This window comes from Myotis myotis, unplaced genomic scaffold (assembly GCF_014108235.1).
Source record: "Myotis myotis isolate mMyoMyo1 unplaced genomic scaffold, mMyoMyo1.p scaffold_m19_p_8, whole genome shotgun sequence".
In the NCBI taxonomy this organism is placed as follows: domain Eukaryota; kingdom Metazoa; phylum Chordata; class Mammalia; order Chiroptera; family Vespertilionidae; genus Myotis; species Myotis myotis.
In genome coordinates this window covers 50,567,609-50,584,010 of record NW_023416390.1, presented here as the reverse complement: position 1 = coordinate 50,584,010, position 16,402 = coordinate 50,567,609, and the positions used below count along the sequence as shown (strand labels likewise).

At 34.3% G+C, this 16,402-nt stretch overlaps 1 protein-coding gene across 1 annotated transcript in view; it reads right to left on the bottom strand.

The window, feature by feature from the left end:
• Window positions 1-16,402, bottom strand: part of LOC118662034 (sodium channel protein type 1 subunit alpha) — a 99,823-nt gene that overhangs the window by 2,687 nt on the left and 80,734 nt on the right. The window contains exons 22-26 of the mRNA XM_036320647.1: window positions 10,291-10,572; window positions 7,810-7,863; window positions 5,728-5,865; window positions 3,780-3,884; window positions 1,870-2,140 (exon numbers count right to left, since the gene is read on the bottom strand). Of these exons, the coding sequence (XP_036176540.1) occupies window positions 1,870-2,140; window positions 3,780-3,884; window positions 5,728-5,865; window positions 7,810-7,863; window positions 10,291-10,572 (850 nt within the window). The remainder of the gene's footprint in view (window positions 1-1,869; window positions 2,141-3,779; window positions 3,885-5,727; window positions 5,866-7,809; window positions 7,864-10,290; window positions 10,573-16,402) is intronic.

The following is a 16,402-nucleotide window of genomic DNA, read 5'->3' as shown; positions in this document are numbered from 1 at the left end:
TTATTAGCTTACTTAAAATTTCCAGACTGAATCTATAAAAAAAAATAAGTTAAAATTCTCAATTCTGGCTGAATAGCATTGGCCAATAGTATAAGAACAAAGTTACATGAATATACTTTTTTTTCTTCTAAAATGGCAAATCACACATCCTCTTTTCAGTCCTTAACCATCTAAAAGCATCTGCAGTTTTTGATGCTATCTTCATCTCTCCATGAACTTAATACTTTTCTGAGTCTCCTCTATAATATTTTTATATATTTATTTGAACTTAATACTTTTCTGAGTCTCCTCTATAATATCTACACTAATAAAAGACAAAGATGTGAATTGACCATACCTTCGCTACGCCCACCAGCCAATCAGAAGAGTATGCAAATTAACCCAACAAAGATGGCTGTTAAATTTGCATACTGCAGGCAGGGTGGGACAGTGTCATCAGCCGCCCGCCTGGCCTCCATCCAGCCCTTCCGTGAGCGATCCGGGACGGCCCTCCCATGTGTGACCCGGGCTGGCCGGGCGGGATAGCAGCGGAGATGGGAGGAAGCCAGGCGGGCTTTGTTCCCTTCTCCACTGTTTCCCTCTGGCCTCAGGAAGCCCTATTCTTGCAGGAATCTTCCTGCAGCAGGCCTCTAGTTCTTATACATTTATTTATAGATGCTCTGGTGTATGTATAAAGAAGTCTAAGGCTGATGATCTTTTTGGTCTCCTGTAGCTGATACTGGTCTCTCAGCCCTCTTCTTTTAAGCTTCTTTCTCCTTTTACCATTTAAATAATGAAATAATAATTGTACTGAAGAGGAGCTCAAGAAACCAAGTGTCTTGGAGTTACACTGTCTCATTCTGTACAGGGTAAGTAAGCCTACATAATTGTGTATGTGTGTGTGTGTGTGTGTGTGTGTGAGAGAGAGAGAGAGAGAGAGAGAGAGAGAGAGAGAGAGAGAGAATAAGAGAGATGCATACAACTTTAGTACCCTATCCACAAAGGATTACATGAGGGATTAGTGTAGGGATCAAAGGCTACATACAATGTATGAATTGGGTATCAACCAACTTCTTCAGAGAGGGGAATGACATAAAAATCTTCCCAATAGAGGTGCCCCATATTGGAGGTTAAATATTGACCTAATCATATTATCTGGTTTAGGAAAGAGTGCATGCTTTAGTCCTATGGACAGACTTCTTTGTTTCACTGGAGCTGGAGTTGTATCTTTAACAAGATGAGCTATTGCTCATGTGACCTGTTGAAGGGTTTGAACAAACATCAAACAATGTCCCGTGCCACTTGCACTTTCCTTTGTGCATCATTACTATAAACCCTTTCAGGGTAATCTAGAAAATCTCTACCTGATATCCTTAAAGAACTTCTGATATGAATTTGGTAACATTTTTTGTTTTTATTTTTATTATTTTCTCACTCTAGGCTTTATCTTCTCTTGTCATCTACTTCCAGTCCTATCTACTTGCTGATGGCTCTATGTCCATATCTCTGATGCAATGTATTTCCTAAATACCAGACTAAATTTCTAGTCCTCTTCTCAATAGAGCCATCTAGATAATGTATAGGCTATTCAATCTCAACATCTCAAAACATTTTGATCTCAGTTAATAGTACATTTCTAATTCAAATGAATGAAAGTTTATTATATTGACAAATAATACACCTAGTATCTAGAATGGACAGAATAGGATACAATACTGTATGTACAGCAGGAGCCTCATTTTGTAAGAAAAGCAAACACACCTGGATGAGATACATAAACATTTTCTTAGTGGTTATCTCTGAGTGGTGGGGTGACCTCTAATTTAAACTTGATTGTTCCCACTTTTACTTTTATTGAGCTGAACTTAAGAGACTTTAAATACTTCTTACCTACAATGGAGAGAATGACAACCACAAAATCAAAAATATTCCAGCCTATGGTAAAATAATAATGGCGGAGGGAGATGAGCTTCAGAACACACTCTCCGGTAAACAGCACGATGAACACCAGGTTGATGCGTGCCAACACGCTAGTTACATATTCACTTTGGTCATCTGTTTCTACCATCATTGTGACCATGTTGAGACAGATGAGGATCATGATGCTTATGTCAAAAACTTGTCTGGTTACAAAGTCAAAGACCATTCCTTGATATTTGTTCTGTAGAGAAACAGAAATGCTTTTAGCAACAGAATAGTTTTCCTGTACATATTAACATCTATAGAAACACTTTCTCCATTGACTCCCTAGTATTATGCAGAGTAACCACTGGCCCTGAATTTTGTAAAAGGTGGTTTATAATGTATTACTTTTTAAAAATATATTTTTATTGATTTCAGAGAGAAAGGGAGAGGAAGAGATAGAAACATCAATGATGAGAGAGAATCATTGATTGGCTGCCTTCTGCACACCCCACACTGGGTATCGAGCCCGCAACCCAGGCCTGTGCCCTGACCAGGAATTGAACCATGACTTCCTAATTTATAATTCAATGCTCAACCACTGATCCATGCCGACTCGGCAATACATTAATTTTTTTAATTCAGTTATCTAAATTGCTGTTTACCAATGTGTATGCCACAGAATAACAATCTCTTCTCAAGAGGAGATTTCTGATAAGAAACATCGCATAGTAATACAAGTGCATATTAACGAATTAAGTTTATAAGAAGGTAAGAAATCTGCTTTATTTTGTTTTACCACAATGTCCCATTATCAGTTGAACCATGCATCCATTTCAAAATGCAGTATCTAATAACATTCCATTTGTCTTATTTTCTCAAAGAACTGTTCAAGGGAACTTGGGATTTCTAGGACATTTTGCATTTAAAGTTCATTTATGGCAGTATTGATGTTCTTCCACCACACAGTCTTTGCTGACATTGTCAGACACACAATTCTGATTGAGTCTATATGGGGATAATCAGACCAGAAAAGCACTCCCTTATTCTTTGATGTCAAAAATTCACATCCTCAAAAAAGGAGACATATGTACCACTCTTTGTAATATTTTAAGCAATAAAACAAAAATTAAAAAAAATAAATCACATCCTCAGCCTGGCTGGTGCTCAGTTGGGCATCCTACCATGCACCAAAAGGTTGCTGGTTCTATTTCTTGTCAAGGCACTTGGCTGGGTTGTGGGCTCCATTCTTGGTAGGGGGTGTAGAGGAGGCAGCTAATCAATGTTCCATTCTCACATCATGTTTCCCTTTCTTTCTCCCTCTCTTTTCCTCTCTCTCTAAAAATCAATAAAGACATTTTTTAAAATTCACATCCCTTGTCACTGACCCATGGTTCTGCTCCCCAGGTCTGCCACTGTCAGTCACGGCCAGTCATTGTCTGGCTCATTTCCCTAGGTCACTGAGGAACTCTGAGGATATCTTCTATCTTACATTTTCCCTATACACAGTTGACCCATTTCTACTTCCACTGTTGAGGCTTATCAAGGGAAAGTTTATATTACTCATCATTCTCAAGAATGCAACTGCTGGCTAGCATATTATGAAAGTTCACTAGTATTTTGTGTCCTTTGCCATTTAGTTTGGGTTCTAACTGTAAAATTCTAAATCCCTTGAAATTAAGAGCACATTTTCTATTTCTTCTTCTTTTTTATTTTTGGTCTCTCTCTTTTTAAAATAATTTTTACCATTACCATAAAAGGTGTGAATTAATGATGTTTTAAAAAATTGAAGAAAGCTTTGAGGCTAGAAACATTAGCTGCTATCTCTCTTGTAAGAAAACCCATGCAAGTTTTTGTTTTTGGTATATTTTCCCCCCATATCATTGGGTATTTCTTACTCCTGGTCGAGGTATAGGCTTTTGTGGCTTTTTCGATCCTAATTTTTTCATTGCATTATAATATTTCTTCTGTTCTTCTGTCATAAAGATGTCTTGACCTCCAAAGTATAGAAAAGAAAAAACAAAACTAGTTAAAACTATGTCCCTTTGCACACATATTTCAATGATAAACTTAAAATAGGAAAGGGGTAGTTAAAAAAGGAAATGCAAACTTCAATGAGTTGGGATAATTATGCCTGGGACTTAAAATTTGAAAAATTAAAAGTACATTTTAGGTACTGTAATCCTATTTAATTCTCACAATCATCTAAAATTGACTTTATTATTTTCATTATCCTATATAATAAAAGGCTAATATGCAAATTGACCGAAGAGTGGAACAACTGGTCACTATGACATGCACTGACCACCAGGGGGAGGATGCTCAGTTCAGGAGCTACCTCCTGGTGGTCAGTGTGCTCCCACAGGAGGAGCATTAGCAGCAATGTGGCAGGGTTAAGGATGTCTCACTGCTGGCTTACGCCCGCTCCCTTTGGGCCTAAGCTGGCAGTGGGACATCCCCTGAGGGTTCCTGGACTGCAAGAGGGCACAGGCTGGGCTGAGGGACTCCCGTGAGTGCATGAATCTCATGCACCAGGCCTCTAGTTATTTAATAAGAAAACATACTGAGCAAATGAGATGAAAGAGCAATACACAAAGAAAGGAAAATAAATGGCAAAAAAGCACTTGAAGACACATTCAAACCTACCAATAAAAGACAAAAGTAAAATGAGCCCTAGCCAGTTTGACTCAATGGATAGAGTATTGGCCCATGGACTGAAGGGTCCTGGGTTTGATTCCAGTCAAGGGGACATACCTCAATTGCAGGCTCAATCCCTGACCCTGGTTGGGGCTCATGCAGGAGGCAATCAATGGATGTCTCTCTCACTTTGATGTTTCTCTCTCTGTCTCTTCTCCTCACTTCCACTTACTCTATCAATGGGAAATATCCTCAGGTGAGGATTAACAACAACAAAAATAAATAAATAAAATGAAACACTAATTTAATTTATCAAATATCAAGTAGTAAAAACAAAGAGTGTTTGATGTTAGTGAAGCAGCTGTGACCTGGGCATACCTGTACATAGCTATTGGCAGTGTAAGTGGGATTGTTATTTTGGGAAAGCAAACTACTTTACTCTGGGAATTTATCTTAATGAAATAATTAAAACTGGTTTTCCCCACAAAAACTTTTGACAAGACACTATTTAAATCATTAAAGATTAGAAGCAACCTAAATCATTAATATTATGGGAAGTGGTTAAGTAAATAATGATCATGTGTATATGAAGACTTAACAAAATATTTAAGTATAATAAAAAAGAGAATTTATAGTTATAGATAAAATAATTTCAATAACAAGAATCTGTATAGAGAGAATTTGAACAGAAAACATATAATGTGAATAGTGGTTACTCATGAGTCATGATATTTCTTTACTTTCCATATTTTCTATAATGTGCATATATATTTGGAAAGATGATAGTAATATAAAGAGCTGTTATTTCAATGTGGGAACTGGTAGGTTATAATTAAATATCAGGAAGAATGAAGTAGAAATATATAAAAGGAACCAATGAAGGGCTTTAGCTGGAAGATTTATTTTTAGGAGGGGAGTTGCAAGGATAAAACAACAAATTGACTTTGGGAAAAGGGCATATGCCTGGGTTCCTTTCTAGTATTCTCTTTCAAAAGATAGAAAATTTAGTTTCTGATTAAAAACAACAACAACAGAAGGGAGAGAGGATTTGTAAACCTATTCCCAGGGGTGTGAGCAGTGGATGGCAAGGGAGAGGATAAAAAAAAGACTCTTATACAGTTGGTCTCTGAATTAAAGTATACTTTGGTGGCGAGTACCTCAAATAATTTTACTATCTTTAGTGAGAGAGAAAATATTAGAAATACTTATCTTCTTTTTTTGCTGGTTGAAATTATCTATGATGACACCAATAAACAGGTTCAAGGTGAAGAAGGACCCAAAGATGATGAAAATAACAAAGTAAAGATACATGTATAGACTTTCTTCATACTTAGGCTGCAATTCCACCTACCAAAGGAAAATATTTTGTAAAATATCACAATACATATTGAGACTAGAAGTCACTGGTACTTTTTCATGAGAATAGAAAAGAAAATTCCTAGTAATACTTGAGCAGTACTTCTTTTCTCTCTGTATCAACTACTTCTAAAAAAATCTCTGAAAGTGGCCTTTAAGGATGTCTTCATGTAAAAAAAATATGATTATCAAGATACTTAAGGATCTATTTTTATAAATGTAAATACAACTATCATCTTGATATTTGGACAGTAGTATGCAAAATTTGGAAAAATTTTTAAGGTACTGAATTTTAATAATTTAAAAATTAGTGAAAAAGTTTTACTTGAGTAAATATGTATACAATGTTTAGAAGCAACCATTTGTGCATACATGAATTTATTCAGCAAATAGGAATTGAGTTATTCATTTAGATTTTCAGCATCATATCTTTAACATTACAACATTCACTGAATTTTTCAGATTTAGTAGATATAACTAGAACTCCATCTTATAAATCTTCAATTGATAATTTAATATCTAGATTGTGCTTATTGTAAATTAGCATTGAACTATTATCTATCACTTAGTAAAGAAGTAAAGAAGCCATCATGGATAGTTCACTCATAGGTTTATGTCCTTCTAAAGACAATAGAGTTAAAAGCCAACCAAACACACAAAACAAAATATTAGGTATTTTGGAGCATATCAGGATGATATTTAACATAAAACCAAAGCCACTTAGGGGAAGTGCATATCAAGAAAGATAAAAGTGAGGTCTATCAGGTCAGTTTAAAGATTGTCGGGACAGTCTATAATGATAGACTAAACAGATTGGGCTTCAGAATAAAAAATCAAGGCTTTTAGAAAACCTAATTTTGCAAAGTTTGAGTTGGAATGAACATGGATAGTAGTTCTTTTCTTGAGGCCGGAAAGAGGCTGTGGTAGGAGAAATCAAATAAAGTAGGTCTTTACTTTGGTGATATACACTTCATTGTATCTGTTGGCCATAGAAGTGATAACAGCATTAGTAAAGTATGGATACTAAAATCATATAAAAGAATTAATTTGAAAGGAACTGTTATAGAAATTTAAAGCTGCCTGGACAACAACATCTCAAACTTTCATACCATTCAATATGGGGAGTAACTATATATTTCAACCTCTTGATATTTGGACAGTAGTTGACAATCACATATATTTTCACATTTGCTCCTGCACACCAAAATTATTACTGATTATATAATCCTATATAATAAAAGCCTAATGTGCTAAGTGTCTGGTCATCCAGTCATCCGGTCGTCTGTTCAACCAATCAAAGCATAATATGCTAATGATATGCTAAGGCTGCTCAACCACTCGCTATGATGTTCACTAACCACCAGGGGTCAGACACTCCCTGGTTAGCTTGCTGCTGGGGTCTGGCCAATCAGGACTGAGCAAGATGGGCCAGACATGCCCTGGAACCCTCCCACGGTCCCTCCCCGGCTGGCCAGCCTCCCGCATTCCCCCCTGGCCCTGATCGTGCATTGGTGGGGTCCCTCAGCCTGGCCTATGCCCTCTTGCAATCCGGGACCCCTCAGGGAATGTTGGAGAGCCGGTTTCAGCCCGATCCCGCAGGCCAGGCCAAGGGACCCCACTGGTGCATGAATTCATGCACTGGGCCTCGAATTAGTAGATAAGAGGATAAAAATAGGAACTATTTAATAGAAAGATATTTGTTAGTTATTAAATATATGAATATGCTATTTCAGTTTGCCTTTCAAAATAGTTTTGATTGATCTTTGTAAGATCTTTTTTATAAACATTGGTATACTTGAATATTAATTTGAGTCATACTTTTCCCTTTATTTTTTTTAATCATTGTAGAATCATTCCATTTGACTGCAATACTCTGCTGAATTAATTTTAGCACCTAACAAATATTATTTAAAAAAGTATATACAAAATACTTACATTTCTGGAATCAACTGCTGCATACATTATATCCATCCATCCTTTAAATGTGGCCTATAAAAAAGGACACATATGCTTTACTTTGGCATAAAAATAATTGAGATCTAACTTATAATAAATATTCTCACTTATGTATTTTTTACAAAGGAACATTTTCAAAAGACTTTCAAAACAAATTTGACATGGGTTTTGGAACAACACAATATCTAAGTAAGTCTTTTCATTTCTAGAACACGTAATGAACAAAATGGTCATTAGATATCAAATACTTGTGATATTTGTGATTAAGAAATCACAAATACTTCTCAATTCTTTAGAGTTAATGAAATCATACAATTTAAAGTGTTATCAAAATTTGGTAGAATACTTTTATTTTTTATTTATTTATTTTTTATATTTTATTGATATTTTACAGAAAGGAAGGGGGAGGAATAGATAGTTAGAAACATTGATGAGAGAGAAACATTCATCAGCTGCCTCCTGTACACCCCCTACTGGGGATATGCCCGCAACCAAGGTACAAGCCCTTGACTGGAGTCGAACCTGGGACCCTGCAGTCCGCAGGCCGATGCTCTATCCACTGAACCAAACCAGTTAGGGCAAAATTTGGAAGAATGCTTTTAGAAAGCTTTAAAAATACCACCACATTTGGCAATATCTGTAGCAGCAAAACAATTACAATGATCTGATCATCTACTGAAATCCATCTGTAAGGTGATCAAAGTATCCAAAAGTTTAAGATTTCTCTTTATTTGTAACACTAAAGATCACACACATGTATATATATATATATACAGGAGTAAGCAAAAGTAGGTTTACAGTTATGAGTATAGGAAACAGAGTTTTTCTGGTAGTATTTATTAATCATTGTATTATTTATTTGTATTACAACTCTAAGCCTTCTTTTGCCCACCCCTGCATATAATGTTAGAGTTGCAACTATCCTTTTAAGAATTTTGGAATATAACATCCAGAAATAATCCTATATTACATTCTTCTATATAATTTTTTATGAGAGTGAGTTAATATGCATAAGAAAGGTGAAAAAATGTACAGTAGACACTTGGCATTCATAAATTCAAGAAGGATCCTGAGTCTAATAACTTATAGCAATTTGTTATTTGTCCCACGATATAAATTTTGGGCCCTATGAGCCTGAGAGGATTGTTTGTTAGCTAGTAATTTAACTAAACTTTCAGCATCTATATTGCAACACAATACACATATATTTTCATAACACTAACACTTGTGAAGTGGTGGATATTGTAGGAAGAAAGCCACATAACGGTGGGTATGATGGCTGTGAAGATCATGAAATGACTCTTAGCTAGAAAATAGAAGTTATTTGTATATCAAAGAGGGAAGTATTGAATGTATCAATGGCTGAGGTCAATGATAGAACATACCCATCACACACTAGGAACATAAACAGAGAATGGTGATTCAAGGAACCATTTCAGTGAATTACTAAACAACAGAGAGGCAATTCTGCTTAAAGCTAAGTATAAAACTTAGTTTCTTAAAGAGCAGAATTTATTTTATAGTTTTGTGCAGGTTCATTATCCTATATTTTCAGAATTTTAAGGAATTCCTTGAAGTTTTTAAATTCTATTTCCTCAATTTTATGAAGTGAGACACTTTTACAAGTGTGGCCATTAGTTAATGGTTACGCTAAATGCCCAAGGAAATATAATGTGTCTACTATAATATTTAAATAAATCATACAGGTAGATTTTTTTAAATCCCTGTTTTAATTTATTTTAATTGCATGAGCATTCAGAATAAGTCAGCAATATCCACAAGAGAAATAAGAATTCTAACAAGAAGGTGGGAAGAATGTGTAAAAAATAATAGTACAGACACCTCTGAAAGAGATGCAAGAGACCAGTGTAGGTTTGTTTGCTTGTCTAGTCTTCAGCTGAACAACTGAAATCATAACCTTGATGAAAAAAAAATAGACTTCTGCCCTAAGAACTCTATAAAATCACAAGGGGAGAACTTACTCAACTTTTAAAAATTTTAAGTGGCATTTCAGCAGTCTTTATCCACTGCTTTGTTAATATGCAGCTGCAGCTAAAAGCAGCATCATAGGAAAATATTTAAAGGGCCACCATCTTTTGCATTTTCATAAATTATATTTTTATTTTGTATGAGTCAGTCTTAGAGATCCAGGAGTGAAAAACATTAATGTTGATGTATTAATCAACATTTTCACGTGGGAAGAGAAAGCAATATGAGAAGAAAGAGAAAAAGACCTTAGGAATGAACTGAAATACCTGGCCACTATCAACTATGTCTGTATTGCTTAAATATATAGAGTTTCCACCCACTTGGGCTCAAAAACTGGTACTAATAAAACAAAGTTAGAAAAATAAATGTTATAAACTTTCTTCTTTAGTAGCTAAATAATGGATATAGGTAATTACTTTGTTATTATTCCAAACAATAAACAAATTTCAGAGAAAAAGAGTGTTCACTTACAACTTGAAGCAAAGAGAGATACCCAAATCCTACATTATCAAAGTTTACTTTCACATTTTTCCATCTTGCTGTTTCATTTCTTTCTATTAGCCTTTGGCAGTCAGAATGATTGTTCACTTCGCTGATGTCAAATATTTCACCAGTTGTGGTGTTGATACAGTGGTAGAATTTGCCGGCAAACAAATTTACACCCATGATGCTGAAAATTAGCCAGAATATAAGACAAACCAGAAGAACATTCATGATGGATGGAATTGCTCCTAAAAGGGCATTCACAACCACCTAATACACAAATGGAAAAAAAGAAAAGTCAGAATTCTTGTTGGTTAAGAAAATAAGACATCCCCCTACCAATCTTTAATTTTTCAGTATTGAGTTTATACTGGAAAAGTAAAGTAAAAAAATCTTACAATAAAATCTATTATTTCTTAAGCAATACATTTAGGGAAACAAATATAGATAATATGACAAAGAAACAAAAAGTTTAAAAATAGAGAAGGGGAAGTACTCAAAAGTTAAAGGAAAAGCAAAATTAGAGGAATTTGCTGCCAGAGGAAGTCAGAATATGTGCCGTTTATTAGAAGAAAAAAAAAGAGAAGTAGGAAATCCTAATACAGACTAACTCATTTTTAAAAAGGCAATATATTAAAAAACAAAACTAAAATATTTGGATGAGTTGATTTGACCAATATACTCTAATTAATTAAAATTTAAGATATATAAGTATAAAAATATTAAATACCTAACATAATTTTGTCCTTAATTATTCATGCATTGCTATGACTAATAATTTTTGCAGAAGAAGCAAGACACTTTAGCATTATGTATTTCATTAGATCATCACATCTTTATTTCAAGCTCCAGTCATGTCAGTTGTTTCATTTACTGAGTTTAATTCAATAAACTTATTTTAAATGAAACATAATAGAAATCAGTTTCTTAGGAAAATAAGAAAAGGAGGGATGCCATATATATTTCCCAAATCTGATGTGATTACATCAAGTTCTGTGCTAATTATCTACTCTTTCCTACTGAAACATGTTCTCTCCCCTTGTCTTTATTTCTTTATCATAAATTCAAAATCTGAGTTTTCATATTTGGCAACATTGTAGAGATGCCTGTCCTTGCTTCCCCCTCCACAGTTCCCATTGGAGCTGTATGTGAGTAGCTAAGAGGGAAAAGAAAGCAGCCCCTACAATGCTCCTCAGTGGCAGATGGCCCCTCAGACTTGAACGTTAATAGCTAAGTGAATTCTACCTATGAATCTCAGTATTCTTGTCAATCCGATCCAAAGCAAACAACAGGCTTCAAAATATCCTCTATTGGCCATAGGATGTCAGCGTATTTTTAGAACAAAGTTTCTGAAAAAACATAGTGAATTCCAGATGCTTCTGAACCCTGGTATTTAGTGACTTATTAAAGTCTGTAAATAACCGTAGGCCTTCTGGGGTTACAAAATAGTGCAATAAGTGGGCCAAAGGATAGGATAAAACCACTAATGACAAAGGTGGAGACATGAGCATGAAAAAGTAAATCAGTTGGGTTATCCAGGCAGATCCGAATGATGTCATCTATGCAGCCTACTCTCATTGACCCATGGCACCTTGCCTTGTCTCATTTGGCTTTCCGCATTAATGTAATTGATTGAAAAAAAATATTTATTTTATACTTCATTTTAAATATGTGGATACACTTAGATTTCTCTTGGATTCAAAATTTGAAAGCTGAAGTCAAGTTATTATTTACTTGCCTCTTTTTTCTAAATATTTTGCCTACCATCCAGATAAAAAAGCTATTTCTATTGTGCACACAGGAGAGTACATGTTAAAATGTATATTTTTACCAACAGCCAATTTAGAGCATGACCAGAGCAATGGTTACCTACACCTATTTCTTTCCATATCAATCTGTAGGTGTCATACTTCTTCAAAGCCGTTATCACCTCTGTCACTTCTTTTCCATTTTCACCTCCACCATCCTAGTTCTGGCCTCTGAGAGCTTATACTTGCACTATCATTAGAGCCTTCTAATTTCTCCTTCCTTTGATCCATGTAAGATGAATTAATCTTCTCCAAGTCTCACTTTAAAATTATTTAATGGCTTCCCACTCATTATCAAAAATGTCCCTACCTTGATATTAAAAATACTCTACAATCTACATTTCTAGTTTTAACTTCGCCAGCCACCTACTCTTCATGACAATCTAACTAATATTATTACCCTAGAACTGAGTTGCCATTTCTTGTCCCAAATCCTCTTTACTTAGATACTCTTTCTTCTTCCAAGCTTTATTTCAAGGAGCACTTTTTTTTTTTCTTCATGGAGCCTAACTTTACCCCCTCAGTTTAGCTTCCAAAATAAAGGTGAATGTTTCCTCTTTTGACTTCCAGAATTAGAATTCCAGTGCTGGTCAGGGCCATAGAAATAATTTAGTATTGTGTTCTCATTTGGTAAATGAGAAGAATGAGGCTAAGGTAGGTCAAGTTCAGAAAGGAGACTAGAAAGAAGTACCATCTAGTGCTCTTTGCACTCAACTTCACTAATTCTCCTTAGAGTTCTTGCACTTATCTGGTATACATATTGCTCTTCATTAGAGTTCATTACATTCTAATAATCCTCAATGATGGTATGCTTTTTATTTTTTTAGAATTTAAGATGGAAAAATATATTTGTGAATTCTCCAAGGCCTTGAGTGCCGTGAAAATAGGAATATAACCGAGTGCTTTGAATAAAAAAATATAAAAATGGTTCATTGAATGAATGAATGAAGTTTAGCTTAGCATTTATTGATCAAAGCATAATTGTTAAATGCTCATTGTGGATATGGAATGAGAATAAAGAGCTGGGTACAACAAAAAATTGGGGGGTTAGTTAATATGTCTGAGAGATTTACTTTGAAAAGGGGGACTTGTTTGGCATTAAAATTAATCCATTTATGGTACAAGTGCTCCGCAGCACTGCCTTTCAGACATGATTACAATGTTGGCATACATTTGGCCCAGAGAAAAGGTTTATTTTTATGAAGGTAAAATAACTATATGTAAGAAAATATTCCACTATTATTAGGGAATTTACTATACAAAGGTCCATTCATATTCAAAATTTTATTAAAGTGGGCAATGAAGGAGCAGGGGGGAAAGGACTATTTTTCCCAAGAGCCTCAAGACAGTTCTTGGTTCAGGACAGAAAGAGGTGTATTAACTCTTTCCAGCCAGCAGGGACCTGCAGTAATTGGTTCCCATTTGGTAAAGGCACTAGGCAGCACTAGCCTGAATACACTGGAAGGAACGGATTGAGGTTTCAGGCTGTGTAAAATGAGATATCTAAGAAAGGAATTATTTTAAGGAATTAACATTAGAGGTTGCTTCTTCTCACAAATGTTTTGTAAAGCATCATCAAATGCAATTTCACTATTCTGGCACAATCCATTCTCATAAAAACTCTATTTTTGGTTCCTTATCTGCAGTTTTGATTAAATCAATATGAAATGAGGACTTGACAATTGAATATGCAAATTAATGTGAGGAATTTTGATACATGCAGAAATGTCCTCTTGTCTGAACGAATTGACTTTGAACTTGAAATCAATACTACTCATGGATTCTAATTGTTTCTCTAATCCAAATACAAAAAAACTACATGAATAAAAAAATAAAAGTAGGTAAAGTAGAAATCACACATTATTAAGTATGAAGAAGAGTCAGATAATCTTTTTAAAATCTAATGACTATATTTGTTGTGGAATTTAATTAAGGTAATTATTTTTGGAAGATATGATACATCAATTATCCATGAAAATACTCCAACCTTTTTTTGCCTCAAAAATAAAAACTCTCCTTCTTGTACATTATTTCTAAACTTTAGGAATACATAAAATGTAGATTTATTTTCATTTATGTTTTTACTGTGACATCTTCTAAGATCCTAAGCAGTTAGATGGATCTTATTCTAAAAGTGAGTTTTTGTATTAAATTCATTTAATTAATACATCTAAATTTAATGAATATTTAATTTAAATTTATTAATTTAAACATCTTATCTTAACACACATGCTAAGAAATCAGTTTGTTTTATTTTTAGGTGGGTGTGTTAGTCTACATAATTCAAAATGTACTTGTATGTTAAGTTTCATTTAAAATATAAATCACATGTGCTAACTCAACTCTTTCATAATATATTTTTGCCTTGTTACATTTTTAAAGGAACCCTATAAACTTACACTTAATAAAAAAGTGATAATGGTCACACAGTCAATACCAATCTTAAGAAACCAGAAATATTGTACCCTCGCATCTGCTCATGTAAGTCAACAAGGCAAGGAATCAACTGCTGGCAATTTTCAGGACCCAGACCAATGCAAAAAATGACAAGGGTTGTATGTCTCAAAGAGCATCATGAACTTGACAAGTTAAAATATTCACCCAATCCTTCTAAACCAAGGTTCCCCACCATCACCAATCAGTCAATCTCCCCATCAATAGATAGCTCAATATACACATAACTAAACCATATTCAATGAAACTTAATAAAAACATCAATGATTGGGGTTAAAATCCACAGAGGGTAAATAAATACTCAAAGCTACTTTTCTCAAAAGAAAATTCAAGACAGTTGAAAATTGGGAATTAGAATGTAAATACTATAGTTTCCCTACTGTGGTACCCTTCCCAATCCCTCCCTCATCCCACTACACAAAGTCACAGTGAAAGGATGAAAGGTAGCAAAAGGGGTAATACAGTACCCATAATAAAGGGCTGAGGGGAGGAACCAGCGCTCCACCCCATCCAAGTTGGAGCAAGATTATCCTATATAAAATAGAAATATATAGTTTGTTATTAGTTAGAAATCTGATATGACAGAACATTTGGTGTTACTTTTTTTTTATGATGCTCTCTGTCTGTTTCCCTATCAATCAAGACTTGAGTTCTTTTGAAAAAGGTCTTTACCATTTCCTAGATTAGGAAATTAAGAACACAAATTTAAGTACAAATTTTATTTTACTCTAGATAGTCATGACATCAATTCACTCAGTTCAATTTTACAAGTTGAAAAATTTGGACTGGAAATTTGAAATACAATAAATGTTGAAAAGCTCTCAGCCAGAATGTGCATAAAACATGCAAAACATAAAGTGCAACGTGATGATAATTTGTTTATTACTTTCTAACTTCCTATCAAGCATTGTGCAACATGCTTTACTTGGTAATGTCACATAAAAGCACATGCTCTGAAAATGTGACAAGACAACAGAAAGAAAATGAATGGCTGATTTACGCTTTTACACAGCTATTGCGATTTTATGCTGCTAGGAAAAAGAATAAAATGAGAGTTTCTACGTATATTCCAATCTCACTTCCCAATTATAATTATCATTATTATCTCCATCCTCACCACCATCCATGATTACATTTTATAAAAAGTCAAAAGATCCAAACACTTAGAAACACAGAAAAACAGAATCTATAATCAGATTATTTTGTCTCTACAATGCCAAATACACACTGAAATGATCAGCCATTTTAGGGTTGTGTGTATGCTGTCATTATGAGGCAAGGAACCATATTCATAAATCTGTTAATTTAAATGACTACTTCATCTTCCATCAGTAGTTATAAGGAGTTTATGCTTTTGAAACTCGAAGATTCAAAAACAAATCGCTCCTTATATTATAAAAAGCCTCATTGATCAAAAAGTATAGGTAAGGTTATTCCTGTAAAGATTGCAGGCAGATGCACAAGACCAACCTTGTTACAAAAATAAAGTGTTAAATACAGGAGTATCTGGCCATTTGATTCATGGTCAATTTCAAAATGTTTATAACATATTCAAATGCTTAGCACTGTTTAGATTTCAGGAGACAGTTAAAACGTATGACAGTAGTCTCTTCTTATCTGGGAGGGATGCATTCCAAGACCCCTAGTGGACGCCTGAAACTAAGGGTAGTACCAAACCTTATACACACTGTGCTTTTTCCTATACATATAAACCTAGAATAAAGATTAATTTATTAATTAGGCACAATAGGATATTAACAACAATCATTAATAATAAAATAGAACAATTATAACAACATACTATAATAAAAGTTATGTGAATGGGGTCTCTCTCTTCA